This window comes from Synchiropus splendidus, chromosome 15 (assembly GCF_027744825.2).
Source record: "Synchiropus splendidus isolate RoL2022-P1 chromosome 15, RoL_Sspl_1.0, whole genome shotgun sequence".
In the NCBI taxonomy this organism is placed as follows: domain Eukaryota; kingdom Metazoa; phylum Chordata; class Actinopteri; order Syngnathiformes; family Callionymidae; genus Synchiropus; species Synchiropus splendidus.
The window spans coordinates 12,582,225-12,595,865 of NC_071348.1; the positions used below are offsets into that span (position 1 = coordinate 12,582,225).

Here is a 13,641-nt window from a genome sequence, read left to right on the forward strand (position 1 = left end):
CAAATGTCAGCATCGATGCGGCTTCAACATAGTAGCATGTCTCTGTTGTGTTCAGCAGTGAAGCAGCAGCGCTGGTTTATACAGCATGACTGAAGTGAAACAGTTTAATGCTGCAGTGCCACCTACTGAGTTTCTGACTTCATTAACATACAGATCCAACTAACAGACAGCTCACTACCGTCACCAGTTTCAATTTGGCTATTTTTAGCGAGGTGCTGGGGGGGGCGTCTGTTCTCGCTGCACGGCACCGAGATTTGGACCACAGATGTTAAAAATGAAGCATTTGATGATGAAATCTGTCCAAACCTCCAGAGCAGTGAGTGCTGCGGCCTTAACCATCGTGTTCTTATTAAGAGAGTTTATGCCATATATTATGTATTCAACTCACTAAACTTCACTGTTTCCTTTTCCTGTGGCGGAACAGATGAGGCGTCTCATCACCCGGGGCGAATGGCAGTCTGAGCAGCAGGACACGCTGAAGACCGGTTCGTCCACCAACAACAACGACGAGGAGAAATCCAGGCAGCTGGAGAGGGAGAACCGCGAGCTGCAGAAGATCATTCAGGAGGTGAGTTACATTATACATAAACATTATTATTATTATTAAACACTTATTCAAATGCCGACATCTGCTGCACACATCCACACTCTTGAGAGAAGAAGTAGTTCATCCTGAAGGCACTTGCATAATTCATAAGTAGAGTTGGTGCACATGGATTTTGAGCCATGTATTATCCGTGATAAATATTGCGCCCATTATACATGTACATAGGTTTGGTTCCTTATGTGATTGAGTTGCGCAAAATGTCAAGGCTAAACTTTTGAGAAATCAGTAGGGGTCAAGTGGATGTGACGTACCATCAAAGAAAAATACTATGGAGACCAAATATTCCAGTGCGCTCAAAAGTTTACGGTACATTTTATGGCTTCAAGTTTCCACAGCAGGGTGCAGATAATGTTGTAGGGTTGTCACTAGGGATGCACTGAGTATACGACCAATGACAATTTTGGGCTGAAAAATTGCCAAAGCTTCACCACAGAAACTACTCAGCCTTAACCAAATGATGATGCGAGCTAAATGTGTGCGACTGTCGGGTTACTGCCAGCTACTCTCTGTGGCGTGGACGTGTTTCTGAGTGAGCAACGGATAGCGGTATGTATGACATGTAATGCTTAAATCACTAGCGCGATTGCATCTGTGCAGCATTTCTATACGTTGCACCTATTACATGCTGGAATTCTGGGCTGTATATGGCATTAATGGCGAGCTCCCGCGTCGCATCATTGGGTCTCAGTAAGGAGCATTATTTTCTTGCCTCCTTTCGAGCTGCTGACTCCGGAGACCTGCTCCTCTGACGCGCCTGTAGCTTTAATTGCAGCGGACCACAGAGTGAAAACAATGACAAGTACGCTTTTTTAAAGTCTGTCAGCACCCGTTTCACTGAGGTCTATTCGGGTCTTCTGCATGTCAGCGCAACTGCACCTTCACATTTGAGCCATTGCAATAAATGTTTTCCACCTCCAGGGGAAATATTGTGAAATATGATGATATGTTTTCACATACTTTAGTCCTGGTGCAATACTAAAATATACAAACATAAAAACATGTGTGACTTAAATGCACTTTTTTCATGAGAAAACATATTTGACTTTATAAATATTTGGCCTCTCAGTGAGATGCCAATTCGTTCATGAGTCGATTAGAGTTTGACAAGAAAACTTTTTTTTTTTTTACAAGACTAAACAGAACCACTGTGCAATGAAATGAATACCTGTACATTTACTCAATAAATAAAATAGTGAGAAAATGAAAACAAACAAATAAATACAAGACATAAATGAATCACATTTTCTAATAAATGTAAAATAAACCACCCAAATATGAATTATTGGTATCATTATCATTGATCCATAGCTGTTTATTTTCAAAGCTTTTCTTGTTTTTCTAACAACACTCGCCTCTTACTGTACGTTTAGCTGCAGGTTGACTTCTCTTTGCTTCAGTCTGCCTCTTTAATAGAAGAAAACATGTTAGTGAGCGAAAGGCTGCTAGCTGCGGCTAATGGCTGAACAGAGCTGGTGTGGACAACAGGATCACTAGCTAGAGCTGATAACAAACCCATCATCATCAGTGCGGGTCAGCAGCCAGGCTAACATCATTCATCACTTTAATACAGTTAATATATAACTGGAGTTGTCATGACAACCCCATATATGGCTGTACAGTGGCCTGCAGAAAATCATAGTCGTATCTCAACTCCTTGCTGATCTTTAATGGGAGTATTCCATGTGGTGTTTATACATTTGCTTTTTTTCTATTCTCACCACAAGAACCTGCCATTTAAGTTTTGTCGGCGCCCTTAAGTGCTGCAGCGTTGTTTTTGAGTAACAGTTAAATAGGTGGCATTTACATCGAGCTTCATGACGTTCTGCCCCAACACTTGGCCCACTATTTTTAGCTGTAAGAAGCACACTTTAGACTTCACGACATTTAAGTTATGAAAGCAATTTGCAAACTGTGGCTGTGATTTAACGTTTGAAAATGTCACCCTGTCTTTCCTGGAGTGTCATGGGCAGAAAAATAAAGAGTCATTTTTAAGCTTTCAGGAAGTAATGGAATGCAGAGTTCTGATTTTAATGGCAAAAATGTATCACTTTAATTGAACGTTTTTTAAATTCAGCAGAGATTGAAGTCACAATGGATTTGAAAAAAATGAAAAAGAAATGTATCATTTCACTCGCCCTGGCTGCTAGGACTGCACTGTGAAGGCAGGTGTCATGGGGAGAGGAATATACATGTATTTTTTGGACTTAAAAAGGATATGGTATAAACTGGGACGTTGTCTCTTGTTCTTCAATGGCCTCACCCAAACTAGCAGGTTAGGATCAGAACCTCTTCGGGAAACACTTGCTGTCCGACCTGGATTTAATATTGTTGGGGGTCACAAACATGAATCCTGACTCACTGGCTGAGACAGGTCGAGGACGTCTTTGACTCTCCAGAGAGAAGGACCTGGTCGAGTTGATTCTGGTCACGTCGCTGTCGGAGTCATCCAGGTGTGTCGAGCTGAGTGTCGACCGTGTCTCCCGAGGTTTTCAAATCCCAGCATCCCTCAAAAGGAAGCAGACCGAGTGGCAGGGAGGAGAAAGCTTCTGTGCCTGCAACATGCGATATTGAAGGAGAATTTACGAAACTGTTTTGTCATGATGCGACTTGAGTTTTGTATGAATGATTCCAATGTTCAGGTGGGTCTTAAATCGCTCGTCTTTGGCGAAGCAGTGTTGTAGGTGGGAGCAGACTTGCACGTTCAGATGTAACATTTTCCACAGTTTGTATCTGAGCGAACTGCTGGAACCAATCTCTCGAGCTGATTAGTTGTTATCGGCCGCCAGGTGAGAAGACCCGGCAGGTGATCGGAGTAATCAAAGCCTCGATGGCGAGACAAGAACCAGACGTGTCTGGAGGGTTATTTTCAGTTCTTGCAGCAGCTTGTTAAAGCCTGCCGACTGAAAATGCCACTAACTCTCTGGATTCTATTCAAACGTGTGTCTTGAAGAGGTTGGATGGGAGTCCAGACTATCTGACAACAAACATGACCTTGTACTGCTGCTTCCAGAGGTTCTCCGACTGCTGAGTTGGCTGCTTCATCCATCATGGGGGACGAGAGAGGAGGCTCAACTGGGACATTCTGGACTTGTGTCAGCAGAACTAGCTTTAGAGAAGCAAGTGAGGAGCATATGGTGGACTCTGACTGGAGCTTCCTCATTGCTCCGACTCTTGACACCCTGTAGGAACAATGTTTTAGCTCTGAAGATCTTTGAAGTCATGAACATCACAGCCTTCCACCAGACAGGTCTGTGACATCGGAGCGATGGGAGATTGTGTTGAGGCTGTATTATTATGGGGTGTTTTATTTCTCTGACAGTATCAGGTTTGCGATTACAACTCCAGACATGTCACTAGTTTGGTTGCAGGTCCAACGGAGTTCGGTGTCTGAGTGCAATGCCGCATCCGTTTACACCAGTCTTGTGCTCATCTCCTTTTCATCCCTTGTCTCCCTCCATGAGCAATGAGCAACTTTATGTAAACAATATTCCATTACATCAATCAATAATAGTAATGAGACACCTCTCAGATTGATGTTCACAAAGTGCTCTTAAGTTGTTTTTTGTTTCATTGTGTCTTTTGGGACCATTTTTATGTTTTTAACATGTGCTTTTGTGTTTTGTTTTGTTTTTTTTCATGTTTTTAATCACACAATAAAGGTTTTAATGTTTTGAAACATTCATACTTATGTTCTTTTTTGTTATACAACAACCATTCCATATATCCATATCCATATACTGTACATCTTCTTCACCTCTCCTCTTTGGTTGTGTGAAGGGAGGGCTGTGGCGCTACTGCCACCTGCTGTCCGGTTGAGATCATTGCATTGTATTGAGAAAGTCCATGTAGGGAATTAGAACTGCACTTAAAAACATCAGTGTGGGTGGGAACAAGATGTTTGACACTGTCCGAGTGCAAACATTATTGCTCAAATATGCTTTTCATTAAGTGTATTTACAAATTAGTCACACACTTTAATCCCCATATATTTCTATATTTTATATATTCTATGTTTATATTTTTGGCACGGCACATTTGGTTCACCACCAAAGGAACCTCAGACAAAGATCAATTGTGCGTAGTCAAGAGTCCTGCAGAAAATCCCTTTTAATTTGTGAAAAATTGTAGCTACCGACACTCGGCTATTGTGGCATGTTACAGTGGTACCTTGGTTCTCGACCACAACCCGTTCCAGACGGCCGTTCGAGAAGCGAATTGCTCAAAATCTGAATCGATTTTTCCCATTACTATGAATGGAAAAAGAAATAATACGTTCCAAGCCTTAAAATAGGCTTTTGTAGGAGTGAATGTAGAGTGTCTGCGGCAGGTGCGCTGTTCGTCTATGTGTGTGGCCGCTGCATGTGGGAGGGGTTGCCAAGTGAGTGACGTCTCTCCAGAAGTGAAGAGGTGTCCGGTGCGTGTCCAGCTCTGAATGTGCGCTTCTGTGCAGTTTGGCTGTGACAAAGTCATAAACCAAGTAACGCTCTGTCCGAGACTCGCCTCATCCCTGTCCCAGCTCCAGCCCACAACAGGAAATCAAACCATCATCAAACCCTGGAGTGCGCGCTCCAGCCTCGGAGGTGTCGAGATAATTTAATGTCATCGTCCACCTCTATCTCCGGACAAAGGAGGTGAAAGTGGATCATTTCCACGGCACACCGGTTGAAAAACTCTTATATTTACAGACTTCCTTGTGTGTTATTATTATTATTGTTATCATTATCATGTTTCTTGTTGACATTAACTGTCAATGAACGCTCAAATGAAATGTGATGTCTGGCTGATAATTTCCAGGAGGTAAGCGATATAGAGAGCAGTAATGTTGCGGCGTTAAAATCTTCACAGGTGGAAAGAAATACCATCTGTGGTGTCACAGATGATGTTCCCTGCTCTTGCTGCCTTATATAACGTGAGCATACGAGAGGACGTCAATGTAGAAAGTAGCCCGAGAATCTTGCCAAGAGCTGGACCTACAAGATTCAGATGTGACTGACCTGTGAGGTGTTTCCACGGTAATGAGTCAAGTTTTCTGTGTGTGCAGAAAGAGGAGCGCGTGTCTGCGCTCCGCAACCAGCTGGCAGAGAGACAGGCTCTACGCAGCCGCCGCCGACCCTCCTCGGGCCAGAACCAGAACCACAACGCTCCGCTTCCCTCATCTCAGCCGGACCCCAAGTCCCTGCTGCCCCCGCCTGGGTACCCCAGCACAGACAATCACTCCCTGCCGCCGTCCTTCTCCAACTCATCCAACCTTTACCCCGCTGACAGCAAGATGAGCCGCAACCACTGCCACAACAGCCAGATCCCGCTGCTCTACAAGTAGGGGTGCGCGCGGGGAACAGCAGGGGGCACTGTGGACTTTCACCTGCGTAGCCACTCTGTTTTAGGGTGTAGAAGCACAAACATGTTGAGTGGAGTGCTTTACACTGACACTTGTGACTGGTCGACGTGACAGCAAGCACATCTCAGATCGCTCCAGGTCTCCTTCAAGTCGAGCGACCAACAGCTTCATCATTCCTCCTCTTCATTTGTACTCCGGTTCTGTTGTGGACATGGACCTATCAAGAGTTGTGTTTGTGTCTTTGTCTCCACCTGGAGTTTGTTGAATACAAGCACATGCAGTGGTGATTTCTATTGTTCTGTAGAACCTACCTGTTTTGTCTTGAAGTAGATGTTTAATGCTCTGTTTCAGGAGGGGTTTTTACATCTCTGTAAGGAGCAGAGAAATGTACAGTCGTCTCAGATGACCAGATGATGATGTGAATATTAAACAGCCATAGCACGGAGGATAGCGCAGACGTGCTAATCCCTGTGTTTGCTGACCAAGTTCGGAGAATAACTTCTGGCTCGCCTGATGAGTTTTAGTTGATAGGAATTCAGAAAAGGCCCTGTGATGCGATGTGCATGCATCAGCTATAGACAGCTTCATGGAGGAGGTGACGTCCTTATATGGTCATGGTGGAGGCTTCTATTCAGGTTTTAGATCAAAAATTCACCATCACATTGTTGTGGTTTTCTGTATTGCTCTTGTTACGACAGTTTCTGCTCTGTTTTTTTTCAAGCAATATGTGGTCAAGTGTTTTTGTTAACCTGAGAAAGGGAGCAAAAGATTCACGTTCATCCAATCCGATCCCACAGCTGACACCGGCCATCCTCTTCTACTATCACACTGCAGTAAAGCGCTGAAAATATATCCGTCTGGTAAAGACATCTGGCAGCATATTATACTCCAGTCTTACAACCTGAGCTGATTGTGACCGTTTTGCATGCCGTGACGTGTGAGACTTCAGAACAAGTTAGTGCAAACAACACAGTTGGTTTGTGTTTTGACCCCCATGACGGACAATCTGTGGGAATGTTCATTTTTGTATCTTTCTTTCCCAACTTGCCTTTTAAGATGATTGTAAATAGATCTGAGAATCTACAGTGAGTCTTGTGAGATGTTTATGATGAACCCCGACCTGTTATTTCATTCATGTTTGACTCAAAAGCAATGACACCTGAATGGCGCGATCAACAGGTAGAACTATGAACAAGAATATATATGTATATATGAAGATATATTTATATATTTTAGTTTGCACTTTAACACGCAGTAATACTTGGATTTATGTTCCTAAAGTAATAATCGTGAGCTCAGGATCGGTTCGTGAAACATCTGGATGGAAACAGTTCAGTCACAGTTGGGGGGATATTTGTATTTGTTGTATCTAAGATATTAAATGTTAATATATTTCAGAGTATGTGTATGCAGATCTACTAATAAATAGCTGTTGTTTTCCACCTGCCGCGTGTGAGCTGTGAACGTGACGGGTTTTCCCAGGTGCTTCTCTGACATCACTCTCAAAACTGATCATTCAGAGGGAGGCAATAAACAACTTAGCTGTCAATTACTTATCCGCTCGCCGCCACCTTTGAGCCGCTGGTTTGTTCAGCTGAATGGCTGCAGCTACTTTATCATAGTAGCGTGGGGCCTGAGAGCAGCGACTGATACTGAAGATCATCACAGTTTTATAGCAAGGGTTTTTTGTAAGGCAAAGAAAACGAGGGTGTAGGGGCCACACATGAATTAGCCAGCATTACAGTAGTCGTGAAGTTTCTGTTGTGACATTTAAGTTGATTTAATGATTTTCAGTTAAGTATGTGTCATTGTTGTTTTAATTCCTGTATTAATATTTAAATGTATGTATGTCTTTTCACTTTTCACTTCCTTAATCCTGTTTTTAGTTGACTTTTTTTCATTATTTTGACTTTATTGACTTTATTGTTATTTCTATGATAATAATTCACATAAGAGGAGATTTTATTTTGAAGACAAATATGTAAATTTTTCAGCAAGTAAAAGAAAAGATTTTCAGGCGCTAATTTTCAGATGAAATAAGACTCGTAATTAGTATCTTACTTTTTTCGTATAATTTCCTTGATTTTGAAATGGTTTTATTTCTCAAAATATCACCTTATGTTTAAGCTTGTTTTGCCCACTTTTAACGTCAGCCGATCATGGCATGGCTAACTTCTATCGCTAGCTTGGGTAAACTTATTCCAAATGTCATTTGGGTGTTCATATGGATTTATGAACATAATAGTTTCCACCTTTGGTTTTCAATGGGTAGGCTCATTTGGTCACATGACCAGCTCCAGTTAGAAAAAGACATTTTGAAACACAACATCCAAATGAATCGCTAAAATAAATCTTTCTTTATTGTGTGACGATTGTGGCAAAACATAGATTTACCTTCGATTGATGTTTTATTCATTCACTCCTCACAGACTGACCTCTTCTTCATCACTCTCCAGTGCCTTATGCCAACTCCGTACCGCCATCTGCTGTCCGTTTGAGCTCATTACACACTGAATATTTAACATAAATATATTAATAAAATATAAATAAGTGTAGTATATAGTATAAGTGTAGTATGTAGTATAATAAGTGAGGGAGTCACAGCATGGTTGCTGCCATGGCTACAGCTTGCATTCTTATGGTGACTTTATAACATTATGACCAGCTTGGTGGGTTTCCGTCGTCCGCATGTTAGACAAAACTGAAGGCCTGTGCTATTAAACATGACCAGCTACAGTATATAAAAGGGTAAAAGTACGATCACCAGTCATATTCCAGTCCCATAATGCACTGCAGCAGCAGTTTGCATTATTCCGTTTTCTCTGAGTGAAGCCGAAACTTCCCCACTGAGGAACTGTGAGAGAGAATTTCTTCCTCTTTTTCACCTGAAAGTATTTTTCTGAAATTTAAATAAAAATCGTCAGCCATGTTTCGATCAACACAAGGTATCGAAAAATGCCCCCCTTAGTTTGTCTCGAGAGTCGAGGTTTCTGTTCCACCGCCGGGCTGAGCGGCAGCTGGTGGAAGACAAATGGCTTCATCAAACCAAAACAGAACAACTTAAAGGGGAAATATTGATTGAAGTCCAGAATCAAATTGTTTGCTGGAGTTGGTAAACATTTCAAAACGGATTGCACTGAATGTTTTTTTATTTTATTTTATTTTCTACTGACCCTAACCCTGGAGGAAATGCATGAAATGTAAACACCATTCATCATTTGTGTCTAAACTGTTGTCTAAATCTGAGAGGAGTGAATATTCACCTTGACCTCGGATGTCTGCTGGGCCAAGACCAAGCCCAGGTGGAGAAGATAGAGAGAATTGATTTTTTTTCTGACACACACATGCATGTTTGTATTGCAATCTTTGTAACATTGTGAGGTCTCTCTCACTCTCTCTCCTTTCCCCATCTTCTCTCCCTAAATCCAACCATCCAAGCACATGGCTCACCTTAACCAGGACTCTGAACCAGACCCAATGGTAATGACCCAGTTGTTATGCAGTCTTCATCCTCAAATCGAGGTCAAAAGATCCCCATGAAGGTCCCCACAAAGATAGTGTTTTGTCAAGAATTGGTCCCCTCAAGACAGGATAAACAAGCCCACACACACACATATACTTCCTGTCATGACGTTTCTTTCCAGCTGACTGAAGACAAGGTATGTGGCAACAGAAGCAAGTAGTTGTGTGCAGCATTCGGGGTGGAGGGGGAGAGTCACGGGGAAAACCCGTTCTGGGTTGAGGCTTCTGCGGGCCTGCACCTGACGCAGCACTCAGCAAGAATCCGAAAAGCAGGAAATTCCCAGTGTTTAGTCTGACAAAGGAAGTATTTGCTGGCTGTGGGAGAATTTCAAAGCATACTTGCCCAGTAATTGACCGAGCTTTTGTTTGCGTATGAGTTTGTCAAGTCAGCTTTTACAGCTTTTGCTATAAAACTATTTGTTGTTTCTGAGATGACACTGACACTCTTGTTTTTTTTTTTTTTTTGTTATTTTATTGTAAATACTTGGAAAATACATAAATAGAGTTACCCCAACCCACGGTTTAAATACAAATAAATATCAATAAATACAGCAAGCATTCAAAAATGACAATAAAAACATACAGCAGAGAAAGTTGTACAATCTCAGGTCAGTATAAATAAATAAACAGGTATAGAAAAGTTAAATCACAGTAACTTACTAACCATATTATGGTTGTACCATTGCCTGATAAAAGTAAACTATTTGAGGGCGCATCTTGTACATAGAACTTTCTGATGATCAATTAAAGTTTTGTTCCTGAAACCTGAACTCATGAGATTGTGAAAGCAGAAACGGGTTTTCCCCCACAGAGAGAAGGCAACAGAGAACCAGCTTCAATCTCCTAGTATAAGAATGTGTGGCATTTACAGCTGAGAGGAGGGACGACAAGAAGGATCCGGGATCGGACGGTGACATTCACTCTGCCTGAGGAATGTCTTGTAAAGTAGCAACAGAGTGGTTGAAGGAGCTGTTGAAACCTTCGTTAAAGTGTATAAAGTCTAAGTTAAGTCTCCAAACTGTTGCAGTTTATACGACTCTGAAATCTCAAAGGAGATTTTACGCATCACCATGACGATGAAATATATTATCAGAACGCTCAGGCTCACTGGAGTCAAAGGGCGAAGACGCCGAAGAAGGTCTTGCTGTCCTCGGTCTCCACCTCTGACAGCTTGCTGGTTTCTGTCGACAGGTCGTCTCCTGTGTTGAGCTGGAAGACGGCGCCCAAGTAGATGGCGTTGTACCAGCCGGTCTCCTGAGTGCCGTGCTGGCACGCCGACCGCACCGCGCCCATCAGGGTGGATTTGCCTCCCACCATGTCGGAGTCGCGCCAGATCCTGTGGCTGAACGACATGAGGCCGGGGTCCTCCGAGTCCTCGTCGTCGTCACTGCAGTTGATGCGGAAGGAGGCCTGGCTGTAGACGAAGTACAGGCCCTTGCGGGGGATTCTGATCCGGTTGTCCACCAGCTCGAGGCCGCCCTGAGCGAAGGCTTGGCCCTGACCGTTCTTCCACACCAGCGATTTGGGCTCAGCTTTGTCGTAGCTGCCTGGGAATGGAGAGGAGAAGGATCTTTATAGGCTGATCATTCATTTTTGTTGCACCAGTTGTTTTTTTGCAACTTAAATTGCTACCTCTGATTCAAAAAATATATTTCCACCTATTTATTGTTTTATTTATTCGCATTTTAATACCACAAAAATATAGATTTTAAAATATTATCCAGCTTTAAGTTCTCTATTGTGGGCGTGGAATCTTTAGCTTGTCTAACTTTCTATAACAATTAAACACCATATTCTACTCTATTTTTTAATATATTTTTCATACATTTTTCCTACAGTCACGTCGCTGTGTTTCAGATGATCGACACCAGCTCAGCTTCTCTTATCTAAATTTGCATTACGGCGCTTAACAAATCCGACTTTGTTTGTTTCTTTTAAGATTCATTCAGCTGTTACAAGTGCATATCTGACACCGTCTCTCAACCAGCCGCTTGTGCTTTCATAATAAAGCCGGAAATGAAATAAAGAATGTCTGTAGGAGCCGCAAACCCATGTTGTTTATCATCATGTAAAAGGATATGGAAAATGATTACCACTTCCACAGCAAGACTAGAGAGGAGAAACCGGTTTCAGCGTGTCATTTCGACACACTTATATTGTTCTTGCGGTATAATAACTTGAAAGCAAGTGTGGTTTAGAGTGACAGCACAAACATCTCATAAATAAATCCAGAAGAAAGCAAATCATCTTCAGATGACTCACCTTCCAGATGGATGGCTGCTTTGGCCGTGGTGCCGATCTGCCTCAGTGTGATTTGATGATCTGAGGAGAGGAAGACAATGGTCAGTTCACCGCGCGCCATCGACCAACACTGCTTCATCCGAGCTCAATTTACCTGTTCCCTTCTGAGTCAGCAATTCAGTTTGGCCCAATTTTGCCTGAAACAAAGAAGAAGCAGTTTATTTAAAGCCCACAAACAACCTCGACTCTCTGGTTCCTTTGAGAAGAAGCCGTCTCACCATCAAATCTGGCCGCCCGTTCCACAGCCAAAGACTAAGCAGCACACCCACCACGCAGAGGGTTACGGCCAAGATGGACACCAATAGCTTCCAAATCCATCTGGATGAATTGCTCTCCATCTTAACCAGGGTGTTCTCGCCCGTCTCCACATCACCTGGTGCTGCTGTGTAGGCCACCATCTTATGCATGAAGCTCTCCGTCTCGATCAAAATCAAAATCAGATCACAGACAATGGACCTTTCCTCTTCACTTTGTGGTAAGTTTGAATGAAGCTCTGCTAAAGAGCCGGTAGTATTTATGCTTCCCCTGCTGCCTCTGCAGAAGGGAAACTCCGATGATGTCACTCAGAGGCAGTGAGGGAATGCTGCAAGTGGAGCGACTTGAGCCTGAAAGCAAACCGAAGGTGCCACAGGGGAAATAGCGGTGGCAGAATTCTTGGTGGAGCTTTCATCAAACCATGAAGTCTAATGGGATCGGTGGTCCCCGGGTGGGAAAGTGGTTGAACGCAGACAGATACACAGTGAAGCCGGTGGCAGAGTGAGCCACACACAGATGTTAACACGCTGCGGTCTACACGCACACACAGAAACCTCTCGGTTACTTTGACCAGCTTGTTTTCAGAAACCACTGAAATGTATCAACATTCCGCCAGAGTCTGGTCACCGCAGCAGCAGATGTGCACGGGACATGCCGAGTCATTCGAAACGCGAACTCCGTTACACCAAGGCCGTTGCTTAAGACGAGATTATCTGCTTGGTGCTTCACGTGAATCCCTTCATAAGCTACAACACAAACATCACAGCCCCACAAAAACAAGCTAGTACTACCTTGACATAACATGTTTTAGGGTGGCAATGACACTTGGTTGTTTATGGTTGTCTATCTGAAAATGGATGACAGACTTGCCTGTATGCCTGTAGAAGTTGATCTGAACATCTTCAACATCAGCACTCCAAACATCGGAGGCCCAGAAACAAGCTCATAATTCAGATACAACATATATGAGTTACTTTTTAATTGCATTATCAAAGTGCTAATTCGACTAAATTATTAAAACATTGAATTTGACTGAACAGGAGAATCATGATACTATGTATACTAGTATAGTAGCCATAGTATTATAGTATACTATAATACTATGGCAACACTTCATTTTCTGTACACAAAAAAAAAAAAATATATATATATATATATATGTGTGTGTGATTAAAATAAAAAATTTGTTTTGTTATGTTGGAATTATTAAAGGTAAAATTTAGGGAACTACAGCTGATATGGCTAATAATGATCAAAACTATCATTTAATTACCTTAAGTGCTAGTACATCTTTATATTTATTTGGCACACATGCTCTTGTGTTTCAGGTCTCACAAAAATGTGCCGTGAGAGACAATCTTTTAACTGTTATGTGTAAAAATAGAAACTCTGGAGAGGAAAATTACAGCAGTCCCAACAGAGAAAGTTGTTTTGAAGCCAACTTGTTTTCCCTCCAGTTTCTGTTTCTCAACCATAAAAATGTCCAAACAGGTTTTTGCACTTCTCTTTATCCGTTCTGTTTCCTCATTTCACTTTCATCATCAGGTCTCTCTCGTAACACATTATCCTTCTTGTCTTGTTGTCTCATCCTGTGTTTTTGCCGTTCATTTTCACTTTA

At 42.4% G+C, this 13,641-nt stretch overlaps 2 protein-coding genes across 4 annotated transcripts in view; one reads left to right on the plus strand and one right to left on the minus strand.

Annotated features, from left to right (window-relative positions):
• Positions 1 to 7,410, plus strand: part of gabbr1a (gamma-aminobutyric acid (GABA) B receptor, 1a) — a 98,505-nt gene extending 91,095 nt beyond the window's left edge. For 2 of the 3 annotated variants that reach the window (XM_053887227.1, XM_053887228.1), the window contains exons 23-24: positions 425 to 568; positions 5,649 to 7,410. In XM_053887227.1, the coding sequence (XP_053743202.1) occupies positions 425 to 568; positions 5,649 to 5,927 (423 nt within the window). In that variant the 3' untranslated portion in view covers positions 5,928 to 7,410. Of the gene's footprint in view, positions 1 to 424; positions 569 to 3,617; positions 5,552 to 5,648 lie in introns of those variants that run through there. The other variant, XM_053887229.1, reaches the window with a different exon arrangement.
• A 2,571-nt stretch (positions 7,411 to 9,981) lies between these two features.
• Positions 9,982 to 13,000, minus strand: tnfb (tumor necrosis factor b (TNF superfamily, member 2)). The gene is made up of 4 exons (XM_053887571.1): positions 11,987 to 13,000; positions 11,863 to 11,905; positions 11,730 to 11,789; positions 9,982 to 11,014 (listed from the first exon to the last, which is right to left on the minus strand). Exons 1-4 carry the CDS (start codon positions 12,173 to 12,175, stop codon positions 10,581 to 10,583), a joined length of 726 nt encoding a protein of 241 aa, XP_053743546.1. The 5' UTR covers positions 12,176 to 13,000; the 3' UTR covers positions 9,982 to 10,580.
• Between the last annotated feature and the right edge of the window lie 641 nt (positions 13,001 to 13,641).

Excerpts from the sequence above, each read along its gene's own strand:
- tnfb (XM_053887571.1), bottom strand. The coding sequence starts at position 12,175 with ATGCATAAGATGGTGGCCTACACAGCAGCACCAGGTGATGTGGAGACG. Across the intron at positions 11,906-11,986 it reads ACGGGCGGCCAGATTTGATG|GCAAAATTGGGCCAAACTGA; the intron begins GTGAGACGGCTT and ends TCTTTGTTTCAG. Across the intron at positions 11,790-11,862 it reads GCTGACTCAGAAGGGAACAG|ATCATCAAATCACACTGAGG; the intron begins GTAAATTGAGCT and ends TCCTCTCCTCAG.